This window comes from Palaemon carinicauda, chromosome 2, assembly GCF_036898095.1.
Source record: "Palaemon carinicauda isolate YSFRI2023 chromosome 2, ASM3689809v2, whole genome shotgun sequence".
NCBI classification, from domain to species: domain Eukaryota; kingdom Metazoa; phylum Arthropoda; class Malacostraca; order Decapoda; family Palaemonidae; genus Palaemon; species Palaemon carinicauda.
The window spans coordinates 113,466,693-113,484,192 of NC_090726.1; the positions used below are offsets into that span (position 1 = coordinate 113,466,693).

The window sequence follows — 17,500 nt, forward strand, 5'->3', positions numbered from 1 at the left end:
GGAAATCTGTGCAGTTGGCTGCCATAATTGGGGGTGACGGGTTTGGCGACATGACGACTGAAGACGTCGACGTGTTGTTGGACTGCCATTCCCAGCCCCTAACTGACGCAGACCTCGAAGACCTGACGAAATCGGCAAGTGAGGAAGAGAGTGAGGGTACCCAGGAAGAGACCCAAGAAAATGTCGAAGAAACGGGCTTAACATTAGAACGGCTTGCCAAGTTCTGCAACCATATGAAGGAGACGAAAGAAATGTTACAAGAGTGGGACGAGGATATGGTTCGCTCGATGCAATTCTGCAACAAGGTTGATGACATCACGACTCCCTACAGGATGCTCTTGGATCGAAAAAAGAAGCAGCGGCAACAACTTCCGATCACAATGTTTTTCCAGCCTCGCAAAAAAGAGCCAGTTCCTCCTGCTAGTACGCCTTCGGAAGAAATTGAAGAAGTTGAAGAGGTGTCCCAGGAAAAGACACCTCCGTCTGAAGAGACGTAAAATACTATCATTGACTGCACAGTAGAACACATCATCAGCTTCATCATCATCATTTCTACTGTGCAGCAAATTCATCGCCATCGTCATTCAAGTTTTTCTTCAACTTCTTTCGTGGTGAGTACAGTAACAATCTTTATTTTTTACTTTAACCTGTTTTATAGTTTAGTAATGTACGTACTGTATGCATTAAGTTAAAGGGAAGGTTTTAAAAGTCTACATGTTGTAACCTATCATATTTTTTTTGTTTAAAATTTACATTTACGTACGTAAAACAATCTCTCTCTCTCTCTCTCTCTCTCTCTCTCTCTCTCTCTCTCTCTCTCTCTCTCTCTCTCTCTCTCTCTCTCTCAAATTGTTTTCCTGCTTTGCTACGTACAAGTACTGTATAATTTATATTTGTAAGGTAACATATTTTGTAAATGCTTTTACTGTAAATACTGTATGTACTGTATCATTATTTATCACTATCATCATGCGCGTTAAATGCCTTGTTTGTTCTGAGCGTGGTTGTTTACTGAGCGTACACGCCGTCGTTTCAGGCGGCGTCATAAAGAAAAAGATTTCATTTGGAAGTCCTAAGAAAAATACGTAAACTAAAACATTGGTAATAAAAAAATCAACATACAGTACTGTATAATCAATATAATCGATGCAAAAACTAACCTATACGTACATATATGTGTACACTAAATGAGTTTGTTTCTTCATTATGATCAGAGATGAACGTAAACAAAACATTGGTTGCCATTTTTTATCGTGCTTTTTAGGTGTTTAGGAAACACATGATATAAAATCGCCTTTAATATTTGTGCCTGTTTTAGTTTAGGGTGCTGTAGTACATGCATTAAGTGTTCTGTACATTAAAGGGTGGTTTGTTAACAGTACTACGTACAAGGGAAGGTTTTAAAAGTCCGAATATACATGTTAAATAAATAGGTAAATATGCTGTCACTACTTCGCGGATTTTCACCTATCGCGCCCGCGTCTGGAACCTATCTACCGCGATAAACGAGGGTTCACTGTATAGCCAAAATCCATCTACAATAGGAACAATCCTGAAGCAGAAAGAAGTTATCAAAGCAGCAACACCTTCTAAGGGCCTGACTTCTTTCTCCAGCAAGAGGAGCTACTTCCACGATGAGGAGGAGAGATTGCTGCTTGTCTGGATGATGGATAAAGAAATGGCTGGAGACACTATCACCGAAGCGATAATCTGCCAGAAAGCCAGCGCCAATTTTGGTGATCTCGTGCACGCTTAGGCCAAAGCCGCACAGGACAAGGAACAGTGAAGTAGGCACCCCCAGAGTTCATGGCTTCTTATGTGTGGTTTGAAAAGTTTAAGAGATGCTCAAGCATTTATTTGGTGGTGCATCATGAAGAGACTGCAAGCTCGGACACGAAAGCGGCCAAAGCCTCTGTGAGGACGTTCAACGAGTTGACCGTCTGAGAAGGGTACAGTCCCCAGCGTCTTCAATTGCGACAAGACTTGGATTTTTTTTTGGAAAAAATGCCTCGTCGAACGTACATCACGGCAGAAGAAAAGAGGCTACCCGGGAATAAGCTTATGAAGGACAGGCTTACCGTTGCACAGTATATTTTTCCAGAGGGGATTTCAAAGTGAAACCCCTGCTGGTGTATCACTCCGATACTGCTCGAGCCTTCAAGACACACAAAGTCAGTAAGGACAATCTTCACGTGTTGTGTAGGGCTAATGGAAAAGCCTGGGTAACAAGCCAATTTTTCACCGAGTGGGTAAATGATTGTTTCAGCCCGATTGTGTTAAAGTATTTGGAAGAGAAGCTCCTCCCTATGGACTGTCTGCTGGTGCTGGACAATGAACGTGCTCACACTCCTGCCCTTGAGGAAGATATTGTAGCACAGTATTCCTTCATCAAGGTTCTCTTTCTTCCACCGAACTCCACCCCTCTCATTCAGCCCATAAACCAGCAAGTGATTTCAAATTTTAAGAAGCTTTACACAAAATATCTCTTCAAGAGATGTTTCTAAATTATTGAGAGCACAAACCTTACCCTTCGTCAATTTTGGCAGGTTTCGAGGCGCACCTTGAACTCTGCATGGAAGAATTTGTGGCCTGATGCCGTCACCGCAAGTGATTTTGTGGGCTTCCACGCAAACCAAGCTGAAGTCGATTCCGAGAATGTTGACGATCCTGAACCTGTTGCTCAATCTGAAGTTGCCGAGATCGTTACACTCGGGACATCCATGAGTCTGGAAGTTGATGAGGCCAACACTGATGAGCTTATCGAGGAGCACCAAGAGGAACTTATGACCTGAAGGAGTTGGAGGCTATGCGACTGAACGTCATTCAGGAAGACGGGGGGGGGGGTGTGTGTGTGTGTGTGTGTGTGTGTGTGTGTGTGTGTGTGTGTGTGTGTGTGTGTGTGTGTGACCCACTAACAACGGCATAAATTTTAGGTTGTACGCTTGAGTATTGCAATGACGTTTGGCTGTGTAATTTCAGGAAAATTTTAAGCAGCAGGCAAAAACAAGCTTCTTTGGTCGATTATTTTAAAAAGACGCTTTTGGTAGAAGCAGACCAAGTACCAAATAAAAAACGAAAGGAAAGTGGCAGCGATGAATAAAATACGTAGTGTAATTAAATCTTGAAAATATATGTGTACAGTAAAAAAAAAAAAAATTAGAAAAATACAAAAAAAAATAGAAAAAAATATAAAGAAATAATACTTTTTAGTTTATCGGAAAGTTAAGTGTTAATATTTCCTGTCACTTGCAAATGTGTTTCCTGAAATCAAGTGTTGGTTTTCTGTCATTTATAAATCTGTTTTGTAAAGTTAAGTGTTTACGTTTTCTGCCTCTTGTTAACGTTTTCCGCCGTTTGTCATCCTCCGCTCTCGGACATTTTTGAAATATAACCAAACTTAGTGAAGTGTCCTAACCACTATATTTTGGAAGGACCAGAGAGAACTAAATAACTCACAAATCTCAATTTTAGATTTATTTTTATAAATGGTTGAAAACAATATCCAGATTGGTTGGAAGTCTGTTTTATATATATATATATATATATATATATATATATATATATATATATATATATATATATATATATATATATATATATATATATATTCGTAAAAAATCACAGGGAAACGTGATGCTCAGATGCAAAAGAACCACAGGGAAAATGAAAATATGAAATATAAGATTAAGTCCTGACTAGTTTTGCGATACTTCATCAGAGGACAGGTTTATTGAACGAGGTTTCTTTACATTTTTATAGGTACAGTAAACGTACGAACATACCATAGAGACTTATAGAACAATGACGCTTCCATACCAGCTAACTGCGCTGTTATCAGGTGTTTCCTGGGTGGAGATCAAACCTCATTAGACACCTGCCAGAAAGAGTAATTTCTGGTGACCGTTAAATTTTTGCTTTGACTTTCAATACAAATTCTTTATATCAATAATGGTAGCCTTATCCATATAAATATATAAGCAAAATTATATGTATACATAAAACACACACACACATATATATATATATATATATATATATATATATAATATATATATATATATATATATGTAGCCGACATAAAAAAAAATGAAAAATGAAAAAATAAGGGGGAGGGATCTATCCTCTATGCTCTGGCTGATAGGAGGATAGATGTGAGAGATGCAAGAGAGGGTGCTAGGAAAAGGAATGAATGGCGAGCAACGTATGTATGTATGTATATGTGTGTGTATATATATATATATATATATATATATATATATATATATATATATATATATATATATATATACATACATACATACATACATACATACCAAGGCACTTCCTTTAATTTTGGGGGTAGCCGACGTAAAGAAAATGAAAAATGAAAGAATAAAAGTGGGGCCTATCCTCTCTACGCTCCTCCCAGCCTAACGAGAGACGCCACCAATTTTGGCTGGTACTGCTAGTTTTAACCCTTTAACCCCCGGGGTACTTGGAAATTTCCGTGCCTTAAGCCCCAGGCGTTTTCAGTTTTGAAGGGTTTTTCGACTTATTTTTTTTTCAAATCGCGCCCACAGCCTCAATTTTCATCTTAGAGAGGTCAGATTGGTCTCATTTTTTTGGAAAAAGATTGAAGTTTTCCATATAGTTATCAAAAGTATAAAGAAAATAATATAAATAGCCGCTATTGTTAGATGAAGTTAGGCGATTACGAAATTATTTATCTTCTTTCGTATACATTCCGATAAAGCACAGAGGGGTCTCATCACAGAAACCTTAAAACCATACCATCTTATAGAAAATTTATTCAGCTATAAAATGGTATATAATAGTTTGTAGTTTTAAGAAGGAAAACATGAAAAAAATAGTATACCCACAACAATTGTAAACCTAAATTTCCTTAGCGCAAGTAACGAAAATCGGAGATTGCAAAAGTTTCTTTCTATCGATCATACGTAACCTATATTTAGAGTAATTTTTTTTGTTTTGTTTTTTATTTTGAAGTATATTCATTGAACTTTCTAATGACATATCCGAAAATAAGGATAAAGCCATCTAAATAGTGACTATCGTTAGGTGAAGTTAGGCGATGACGAAATGTTTTATGTTTTATCGTATGCATTCCGATACAGCAAAGTGAATTCTCATCAAGGAGACTTCAAAATTATACCATCTTATAGACAATTTATTCAGCTATAAAATGGTATATAAGAATTTGTAGTTAGAAGAGAGGAAACATGGAAAAAAAGTAGTAAACGAGCAAAAACTGAAAACCTAAATCTCGTTACTTGCGGTGAAGAAATTTGGGTTTATAGTTTTTGCATATTTTATTATTAGATACCATTTTATAGCTGAATAAAATGTCCATAAGATGGTATAATTTTCAAGTTTCTGTAATGAGAATTCTCTGTGATTTATTGGAATGTATACGATAAAAGAAAAAAGAAGTATGTCATCGCCTAACTTCATCTAACGATACCCACTATTTACATTGCTTTATCATTATTTTCACACATGTCATAAGAAAGTTCAATAAATTTTGCTTCAAAAATAAAAAAAAAATAATAAAATTCCTCTAGGCATAGGTTAGTTATGACCGAAAGAAAGAAACTTGCAATCTCCCTCCCTCTCTCTCTCTCTCTCTCTCTCTCTCTCTCTTTCTCTCCCCCCCCCCTCTCTCTCTCTCTCTCAGCAAAGTCAGTTTGAAATATGCACAGTGGCTGCCTAAAATAAATAGATGTATTTTCAAATAATATATATATATATATACAGTATATATACATACATATATATATATATATATATATATATATATATATATACTATATGTATTCCTATAGAATACCTGAAATAAGATGAAAACATACATGCATAAACACATCACCAACCCTCTGGAAAAACTTACAAATCGTAGTTACCATGTCGAGACAACGGAATTCACTTCGATCTTCAATACCTCTAAGATTTGAGGTCGTAATTTTTTGCCTTGAGCTGCCATCATTCACGGAATTTTTTATTTATACACTGATCTTACTTGACCTTTAGGCATTTTATCCAACAAATGCCTTCACACATATAAAGAGGAATATTCTAAAAAGTTATAAAGCACTATCACTTATAAGAAAGGGTTGTGAAAGCACACACGTGGCGGATAACGCAAGAGACGAATCAGACAGCCTTCTAGAGGCAAGGCCAGGTTTGAACTGAACTCCACGTCCACGTTTCTTCGTCCACCCGCGCTCCGCTTTGTCTTGAAATAGTAGCCAAGTTCGCGGGAACAAGGAATTGGTAAGATATATGAAAATATACTAACAGTTTCGGCAAAATAGAAATAAAAAATATAAAATAATCATTCTGATAAGCATAAAAACCGCATGGCAACTCAAATCAGCTGCTTTGAGGCCTTTAAATCACAAGACGAGGAAATTCTAAAGTCTTTGTTTGTCCTGTCCGACACAATGCCAGAGATAGGCTATTTCCCGGGAGCAAGGATGACGACAAGAAATAAGAAATATACTCAAAGTTTCGGCAAAATAGTAACCAAAAATATACAAAAATAATCATGGTAGGCATAAAAAATCGCATGACAACTAAAATCAGCTGCTTTCGGACCTTTAAATTACGAGACACGGAGATTTAAAGAGCATTACGCTCAGTCCGGGGAACAACATAATCGTCACCTACACCATGGCGCACACGTAAACACATCGTTACCATGGTAACGAAATCATTTTTAGTAATTACTCGTGTAAATAGCTATGAAACCTAAACAAACTGCATATGAAATATGAGCTGAATCTATAAAGAAAATTTATAGGTCAATCAAGACCCCAGTGGAGCTCAGGGAAACTTTTCATTCATCATTGTTGACACGATATCTAAGGAACAATCAAACAATAGTCACGCAGGAGTAATGATGATAATTTTTCGTAAAATTTGTATAAATGACTATGAAACACCCCAAAAAATACAAAGAAAAATAATCTGATTGATAACAGAAAGTTTAAAGGTCCATCTTGACCTCTGTGGGGACCTGGGTAACGTATAACAATGAAAACATAGTGTTACCATGACAACGGAACCTTTTTACGTAATTATTTGAAAAAATAGCTATGAAATCTAAAGCAAATGCACATAAAATATCTGCTGATTCCCTTACATAAAATTTAAAGGTCCTCCATGACCCCTGTAGGGACCAAGGAAACTTTTTATTCATATTCAGTGTAGACAAGATGTCGAAGGAACATACAAACGATAGTTACGCAGAAGTAACACTGATAATTTTTCGTAAAATTTGCATAAATGGCTATGAAATCCAAAAACAATACCAACAAAAATAATCTGATTCGTAACAGAAAGTTTAAAGGTCCATCTTGACCTCTGTGGGGATCTGGGCATTGTAAAACAATGAAAACATTGTGTTACCATGGCAACGGAACCATTTTACTTAATTATTCGATAATAATAGCTATGAAATCTAAAGCATATGCACATAAAAGGTCAGCTGTTTCCTTTACATAAAATTTAAAGGTCATTCATGACCCCTGTGGGCCTCAGAGAACTTTTTATTCACATTACATTGATGATAAGATGTCGAAGGAACAACAAAACCACACTCTTGCACTGGTAACAGTGCCCTATTTTCGTAATATTTGTGTAAATGCCTATGCAACCTAAAATTACTACACAGGAAATATCATCTGATTCTTCAAAGAAAATTTAAAGGTCCATCTTGACCCTTGTGGGGCCCAGAGAAACTTTTTATTCATGTTACATTGATGACAAGACATCGAAGGAACAACATCACAACAGTAAAGCATTGTATTTCAAATACAAGGCCTGCCAAGACCTGTTATCTACGCATAAGTATAGAAAACGTACCCGTACGTCCATGGGGGTAAAGGGATGGCTTATGAGGGACGTACCCGTACGTCCTTTGGGGGTAAAAGGGTTTAATGGAGATTACTATGAAAAAGTTTTTGGTATGGCCATGGGTAATCCTTTGTCCCTTCTTTTATCCAACATATATCTGGAGCTTTTTTTTTTAATCTAGTTTAATTCCTTCATTGTGATCCTTCTTTGGACTCGTATACACAGGTGTAACAATAGACTTAAGTTTACTTTATATAGAAAGCCAACAAATATATCAGCACATGTCCATTATTACTCAAATCAAACCAACAAAGTTAAGAAATCTGTATTTACTTCTATATTTTTAAGAGCATTTCGAGTCTGGAGCCCTGAATATATTGATGATGAAATAGCTGAGATTAGAGCAATAGGTAAGAAACTGAAGTACCCTGAAATTGTGTTAGATGATGCACTAAGAACAGCAAAAAAGACCTTTTTCGGTAATGATAACAGGAAGAACTACAATACAGTACACAAAATTTACTTGTACTGCCTTATAGTAATTCTTTTAAAGAAATTCCCCAACTGTTGAAAAATTTCAATGTAAATGTAGCATTTAAGAGTAGCAATACAGTAAAAACAGCCTTAATAAAGAATTCTCCTGACATTACCAAGGGATGTTTATATCGTATTCCTTGCAATTCATGTGAAAAATTCTATATTGGTCAAACTGGTAAAGCCCTAGAAAAGAGAATTGAACAACATAAGAAAAGTGTCAGATATGCTCAAGATAATAATGCACTCTTTGCCCACGATAGAGATAAAAATCACACTTAATTGGTCATGTGCAAAGAAATTGGCTTATTCAAATAACTTATTGAAAGAAACATCAAAAGGTCCAGTTTCATAAAAGAAACCTTTGATAACAACTTGAATATTGGACATGGAATGTATAAACTCGACGCCTTTATATATAGAGATTTGCAAGCTATATATAAAAAAAAATCTTTAACCTCTTAATGTAGAACTGGATGTACCAGAGACAATTAACGCTACTGTGAAATTAGTATTTAGACCTAAGCTACCAATCACTGATGGGTACAATTATTTCATAGTTTACTTAAGTACTTTGGTACTATATATTGTTATGTTAGATATAAGTACTGATATATATGTAATTGAATGTTTATGTTAATAAGGGTATATGTGCATAACTGTATGTACATGTTAATCATGTGTAAAAACATGTATATGTATGTCTATGTATGTCTGTATATATAAATTATATACTATGTAAAAGTCCATGTATATATTTATGCAAGTGTCTGTATATGAATGCCTGTATGTGTGTATGTATATACTGTATATATATATATATATATATATATATATATATATATATATATATATATATATATATATATGTATGTATATATATGCAATGACGTATATAGTGACGTATGAACGTGGTGTGAGGTGAGTATCTCGCACAGTCATATGCACGAGCACCGACCACCAAGTTTGAATTTTGGAATTTTTTGACCGCATGAAATTGTTGTTGATGCCATAAGGTGGCAAATATGCCGTAAAAAGGCGACGTTAAAACTTCGTATTCCACTTCGTAATGTGGAAAAACGTAAGCTAGGGACGCCGTCCCGGGGATCCACTACATATATATATATACTGTATATATATATATATATATATATATATATATATATGGATATATATATATATATATATGGATATATATATACAGTATATATATATAATTATATATATATATATATATATATATATATATATATATATATATATATATATATATATAGATAGATAGATAGATAGATAGATAGATAGATAGATATATATATATATATATATATAATATATATATATATATATATATATATATATATATATATATCTATATATATATATATATATACAGTAGGGTCCCGAATTATGTGAGAATTTGGTCAATCAATGACCTCATATAAATGGAAAATCGTATATTTCGAAACACAACAAACAGAAATAATTCCATCGGGGCCATGGCAACCAGCAACTCGCCTATTCAAACGTGTTTACTTCCCATTTCGAATACTTTCGATGTACTATATATTTTTTTATATTATAAAATTGTTCTTGTGGATAAATCAAACATTTAATATACTTAAAAAGTTCTAATATCTTGAAAAAGGTTAAAACAACAACCAGGATGGGTGTAAACACAGTATATTTCCCGTTATAACACGACCTAAAATACAGACAAATTTTAAGTTTTGTCGTATCTATTATATAAAACAACTGGTGAATAGAAAACCATCACTCTATAGACTAGCTTTTGTTGAATCAGTGAAAATTCAGAATTATCAAAATAAAGGCGCTTTTATATCATGCGTTTCCTAAACACGCCAAAAAGCACAATAAAAAACGACAACCAATGTTTTGTTTACGTTTATCTGTGATCATAACGAAGAGACAGACGCATTTACACATCTGTGTATAGGTTAGTTTTTGCATCGACAGCACTCTTACCAAGTATTGATTAAATGTTGATTTTGTTGTTACCAATGTTCTACTTAATTTTTCTTAGAACTTCCAAATAAATTGAATGAATGCCATTTATATAATGTTTTTCTTTATGACGCCGCGTGAAACGGAAACCTTCCATTCGTTTACTGTATGCTCCATCTTCGATCATAATAAACAAACGAAGGCATTAAATACACATGATCAGAGTGATAAAAAATGATATTAAAAGCTTTTAGTAAATATGTTATTACAAATATTATTTACCGTATCTATATAATAATAACAATAACAAACTGCCGCTAATGACAGAATGATATTTACGATAATTCTAAACTATTACGAAAGATAATTGTCCATTTCATATCCAAAATACTTTTCCTAACTTCAGTTATAAGTCAACTTGTACTCACCTCAATTATGGAACCATCAGAAAAAAGTAAAAGAAGAAGAAAGTACTAGGCCGGGTTTTAAAGTCATCGAACAATAAGTTACCGCTATAACGTTCAATGTGACAGAGATGGTGCAAGTTTGGAGAAAGTAAGGAAAATTGAATCATGATGGATTTTTAATATAATTAATACTTTGTGAAGCCACAAAGATTTCATTTGTTAGAGAGATAGAGGTAAAAAATGAGAGGTAGCGAAAGGTAGCCTAGAGAGAGAGAGAGAGAGAGAGAGAGAGAGAGAGAGAGAGAGAGAGAGAGAGAGAGAGAGAGAGTTTTAATAGTACTAAACAAAACAAATATGATAGATTAAAACACATTGGTGCTTATGTAATATTAACTAACTGTATAGATGGTTTGAATAAGTTAAGAAATGGTATAAACAATACTTTGTTACTGTATTCGTACACTCCCAAGAGCGGCAACTAGACATCAGCTGATCTGATCACAGCCAGAAGTAAAACAAAAAGAAGTCAGCAATACTCGATTTTTAAAACACTCCCGAAATTAAAAAACAAATGCATATGTTTTCTTAAAGCGCAGTTAACTATTTAATGAATAGCAATTTTCTAGAATAAAATGATGTTTCCTAAAAAATTGTGGTTTGCTGACGAAATCGGATACCGTATTTTAAGCTATGATTGAAATGGATGTATACACGGTATAATTTTTTCGTTTCGTATTTAATTGACACTTTAAGAAACCCGATTTTGGTTTCTTCATCTATTTGTAAGTATTGTATAACACGAGAGAGAGAGAGAGAGAGAGAGAGAGAGAGAGAGAGAGAGAGAGAGAGAGAGAGAGAGAGAGAGAGAGAGAGAGAGAGAGAGATCAGCTGTTGTAATTGAATGCCGTGTTTTTGTTTCGTGTACCTCCTGAAGCGAGGAATTGGTCGCCACAACTAACAATAGTCATGTTAATTTCATTCTTAAACTCTCTCTCTCTTACAGAGAGAGAGAGAGAGAGAGAGAGAGAGAGAGGGAGGGGATTTTTGGCATCAAATATCTCTCTCTCTCTCTCTCTCTCTCTCTCTCTCGAGAGAGAGAGAGAGAGAGAGAGAGAGAGAGAGAGAGAGAGAGAGAGAGAGAGAGAGATTTTTATAATTATACCGTGTACTCTACAAAACCAATCTTTGCAAATCAAATGTTTACTGTTTAAAATATGACAAAATATTGCCGATTCATTACCGAAGTTTAGGCTATTCACTGCCAATAAACAAACCCAGTCTACTCGTGAAAACCTTGAACGCGCCGAAGGGAAAAATAAAGCTTTTATATATACTCTACTAAACAAAATTAATGCTTTAATATACCATCATTAACACTACCATTAAAATTATCGAAAGGTTGGAGAAAGATAAAGATTGCCGAGAACATAACCAAAATTCTGTTTACATTTTGTCAGCTGGACTCGCACAGTTAACAGTTGATTTCATTGTTGATGTGGAATTTTATCCTTAAATAGGCTATTTATTATGAAATTATGTTAATAAGATGTAATGTTAATATTGTTTTGTAACATTTATTATAAATCACCGTATTTAGGGCTACCAATAGACTTAAAAAGACAATATATTTGATACGTTTTGTAGTTCTTGACTAGCAGACTTTCAACAGCTTCGCAGATACAGAAAATTTATTTTTGAAAAATATCGATCGCATGAAAGGGGAATCGTATAATTCGAACACGTATAATTCGGGACCCTACTGTATGTATGTATATATATATATATATATATATATATATATATATATATATATATACACAGTATATACTGTGTATATATATATATATGTATATATATATATATATATATATATATATATATATATATATATATATATATATACACAGTCATATCTCTCATCACGGAAGACGAAGACTATGCTTACGAAATTTTCAAGCTACGAAACAAGAAATGTGCAAAATTTATCATTAATCGAATGCCAAGTAACAAACTACCAATTAGCTACGATAGTGAAGATGGGTTGATTTCAATTCTAAGTAAAAAACACCTGAATTCGACAGGTATAAGTACAGAAGAATTGTCACTGACTTTTATCTTTCTTCGTGGCCAAGTGGTTTAGTCACTGTCTATACAAGCTTGCCGACCAGGGTTCGATTCCCGGCCGGTCACATGCTCTTGTCTTTGTGTGATTTCGCCTGAGGCTCTGATCCCGAGGTCGTTAAGAGAATCCAGACATTAATGTATCAAAAATTTATAAGGCTTATTTGAATATGAAAAACACGTCTAAATGTGCAAAATTTATCATTAATCGAATGCCAAGTTACAAACTACCAATTAGCTACGATGGTGAAGATGGGTTGATTTCAACTCTAAGTACAAAACACCTGAGTTCGACAGGTATAAGTACAGAAGAATTGTCATTGACTCTTATATTTCTTCGTGGCCAAGTGGTTTAGTCACTGTCTATACAAGCTTCCCGACCAGGGTTCGATTCCCGGCCGGTCACAAGCTCTTGTCTTTGTGTGATTTCGCCTGGGGCTCTGATCCCGAGGTCGTTAAGAGAATCCAGACATTAATGTATCAAAAATATATATGGTTTATTTGAGTATGAAAAACACGTCTAAATGTGCAAAATTTATCATATATATATATATATATATATATATATATATATATATATATATATATATATACATATATATATATAAAAAGAGAGAGAGAGAGAGAGAGAGAGAGAGAGAGAGAGAGAGAGAGAGAGAGAGAGAGAGAGAAACTAGATTGTCATGAAAGAAACAAAATGTACACAATACGAATGTGATTGAAAACAATTTCAGTAAATTGAAACTAAAACTGTAAATATGGAAATAACCAGGATTTAAAGGTTAAGATTTAAATGTTAAACTATACCTGGACAAAGAGAGGATTAGTCTGAAACTATAAATCAGTTAATGCGCAGGTCAAATTTGTAGTACATATTTTCACCAGGTGGTCTTGAAGGTATGATGTCTGAATTTTTTTTTTGTGTAGATACGATGCATTGAGAAGGGCTTCACTCACCCTCCACTTTGGTTTGGTTTGACTATTGTTTGTGGAATAGTACACAGATTCTTCTTGCACTGAGTGAACTCAAATTATTAATACAGAGTTAATTCTCCGCACAGAAAAAAAAAAAGAGTTGCGAGGTATTTCTTTTACGTTATTATCCTTATGAGATAAAACATTTTGAAACAGGAAGCGATATTTTTGCAAGCGATTGTACATTGTATCTAATTTCAAAATATATGCACTTACAATAAGTTAAATATATATCCTTCTTACGTGAGAATAAGACATTTAACTTACAAAAAATATAGAGTTTGGATTACTTACCTCAAGTAAACGAACTCCTGGATTGGTTTGAAAAATACAAGGAATATTGAGGGATTCCTCATTTCCATTAACAGAAGGCGAAACATTGGGTAGACCATGTAGGAAAATGTGGTCCACTAAGCTAATACACTGCTTACTTTCAATGCCCTTCAGTACTAGAAGGGCAGACTGAAAAGCGGCAGAACCACAATCATTTGTTATGATACCTGAAAGTTAAAACAATTGCAACTTACAATATAGGACATATATTGTTAAAAATTTTATGCTCAGCTAGAAATAAACTATAGGACTATGCCAATACAGTAATATCTTTTGAGAGTCGAGAGAAAAAGACCTACAAAACATGATAAATAGACAATAAGAAATTAATCTTATTGATTTAAATTTTAGTATTTATCTACAAATTCTTAAGTTATACCCATCTACAAATGAAATGAGAAAATAATAAACCTACCCAGGAAATCTTTTAAATTTATCAAATCAGTTGTGATCAGAGTTCCAGTAATTACAGTAAAAGGAAATTTCACAGGAACAACACTTTCCTATTAATTATATTTCTAAAAAATAAAATCCAGTAAATCCCAAAAGTAAAAATATGCGATTTATGAAATTTCAGAGATAAGAACCTGTGCCGTCAATAAAGAATGTTTTAACTTCCTTCAAAAGTATCTTATTAAATAGCTGAAGGATACATCACTTAATTGTTAGAAAAACCAGATAACTTAAAACAATGAAGATTATGGGCATCTGGGATGTGAAATAGAAGCCTATGTTAATCATGTTGGACTTAAGAATTCTTTGACCTAATAACTCACTCTTGAAATGTATCTTGTTCATATGTAGGGGACTTTTTGAAGACTATTATACTAACCAGGTAAATCCGGAAGCTTCATCAGACGCTGTGTTATGTCAAGAAGTAAATTTTGTAATTCTGGAGGAATTCTGAGAATCTGTCCTGCATCATGATTAAGAGAATGTTTAGTCTGTGCCTTCCTGCTGCTTTTAATGGAATCCTCAACTTTTACACCAGAACAAGCCTCCAGTATGGAGCGCAACACATGACTGCCATATGTGTCTCTTATAAACTCATCTAAATTATTGTAAACAAACCGTCCAACCTGTGGGTATGAAAACAAAATCTCAGTAAATTTGATAACAATGAATTACAAAAATTTTGACCTTTTTCACATATACAGTATGGCTGTACTTCTTTGAAAAAATAATAAATTCTTAAATATGGTATAGATAATAGGCCTACTTACACTAAATAATGTAAGGGCCAACGTTTAAAATTAAAGATTGAAAGTAAAGAATATCTGATGATAAACTTCATCTATCTAAAAATTTAAGTCTATTTACTCACAGAATGCATGAGTAAAATGTTTCAATAATGACTAAATCCCCTATAGGTATTCTGAAACAAATCATACCTTCTGTGATAAATTGCATAAGTTTTGACCTAAAAAACAGTTGTGCACTGTACCATTGTAAAAACACTGTGCGTACTTTTTATACACCCTATACTTCAACTCCAAAATGTATGGACTCTATTTGAAATTAAAACTAAGAACATGTTTAAACAAACGTCATATCATTTTAAAAATTAAATCCATTTTCTACCAAAGGCCTTATTATTAAGATTACAATAACGAGCACAGAATTCCCATGGTTTTTATTATGGTATTTTCGTACTTACTGCTTTTCTTAGGTACGGTAATTGTACATTATTAACACAGCTTCGGTACAAAGTAAGATGACACATACACGAAGTCATCGCCACACCTTGATGTGTAAGTAACAACCAAACACTTGTTTGTATCTAAAATCCCTCACTGATACTGTAAAGTGCAAAAAGTCACTAATACCTGATGGTTGAAATGCACCCAAATTAAAACCAAAAGTACAAAAATGTTTTAATGAAGCACAATTATCTTCTTAAAAATCCTGATATTTTAGAATGTGATACTGCCCACTTAAACTAGTCAGTCTGGCCAAATCGAATGCATTGTTTTAACGTTTCATATACTGTACAGTATAATACTGTAAATACACTATTAGTAATTTTTTATCAATGAATGTATGAATATCTATCCTACCACAAGTGAAAAAAATACGATAATAAAAAATGACTAAAACACACTAACGTTTATGAAGTTCTACTTTAAGGATTGATTATTGAAAATGAAGTGTACATATGCTATAAATGTTCTACAGTAGTGTACACAGCCGTGTCTAAACAATCATATAACCAAATAACTACTGTATGGAATTACACACATTCTCTCTCTCTCTCTCTCTCTCTCTCTCTCTCTCTCTCTCTCTCTCTCTCTCTCTCTCTCTCTCTCTCTCTCTCAGCAGAAATCCTTATGTTACATGTATGTAAATCAGCACCCTCTTCACATCATATCTGAATCGAATATCGCTTCAATTCATTTCTCTTCCTTTTAACATTTTATCTAATTATTTTCAGCTTATTTCATTTTAATAAAATCTGATTCCTTCTTTCTTTACTAAATTAAAAGCATTTTAGTTTAAAAAAAGTAACTAAAAGGAAAAAAAAGTAACTAAAAGAAAAAAAAAGACTGTAGTCCACAATATTTTGTGTGTTTAATACCAAAAGTAATACATAGAAGAATTTACTGCTGTATAGACCAGCGTTTTTCAAACTGTGGGTCCCGACCCTTCAGTGGGTCGCGTGAAAAATGACCCACCCTTCAGTGGGTCTCGTGAAAAATAAAATGGGCCGTGACAAAAAAATAACGAAATGAAAAATATGTACATAAGAATAAAGTGAAGAATATAAAAAACCTTAAATATTGCATAGTACTCATAAATCGAAGCTGGGTTTTCACTGATTTCTTTCATGACAAGGCAGTTTACTAATAAAACACAATAGTACAGTATATAGCCTAATTAATGTATTATACAAATACAAAATTAATGTTATTGCAGTCAAAACAATTTCAATTTTTTGCCCCAGACTAGGGGAAAAATATATATACACTGTATATATATATATATATATATATATATATATATATATATATATATATATATATATATATATATATATATATATATATATACATATATTCATATAAATATATTTATATATACAGTAGCCCCCGGGGGACGGCATCCCCAGCTTACGTTTTTTCACGTTATGGTGTGGAATACGATGTTTTTTCGTCCCCTCGTTACGACATTTTTCCCCACCTTACGGCATCGAATTCCAAAATTCAAACTTGGCGGTTTTTACATGTACGACTGTGCGAGTCACTCGCCTACCACCACGCTCATACATCACTGCATACGTCACTAAGAAGCTGGTCTGCTATTGGTCGGCGTCA

At 33.8% G+C, this 17,500-nt stretch overlaps 2 protein-coding genes across 3 annotated transcripts in view; one reads left to right on the forward strand and one right to left on the reverse strand.

Annotated features, from left to right (window-relative positions):
- LOC137626535 (nucleolar protein 9) overlaps positions 1-17,500 on the reverse strand; it is a 538,921-nt gene that overhangs the window by 244,530 nt on the left and 276,891 nt on the right. For both annotated transcript variants that reach the window (XM_068357589.1, XM_068357582.1), the window contains exons 4-5: positions 15,022-15,268; positions 14,151-14,356 (exon numbers count right to left, since the gene is read on the reverse strand). In XM_068357589.1, coding sequence (XP_068213690.1) covers positions 14,151-14,356; positions 15,022-15,268 — 453 coding nt within the window. The remainder of the gene's footprint in view (positions 1-14,150; positions 14,357-15,021; positions 15,269-17,500) is intronic.
- Positions 1-17,500, forward strand: part of LOC137626551 (uncharacterized) — an 81,478-nt gene that overhangs the window by 5,372 nt on the left and 58,606 nt on the right. The gene's annotated exons all lie outside the window — the stretch shown is intronic.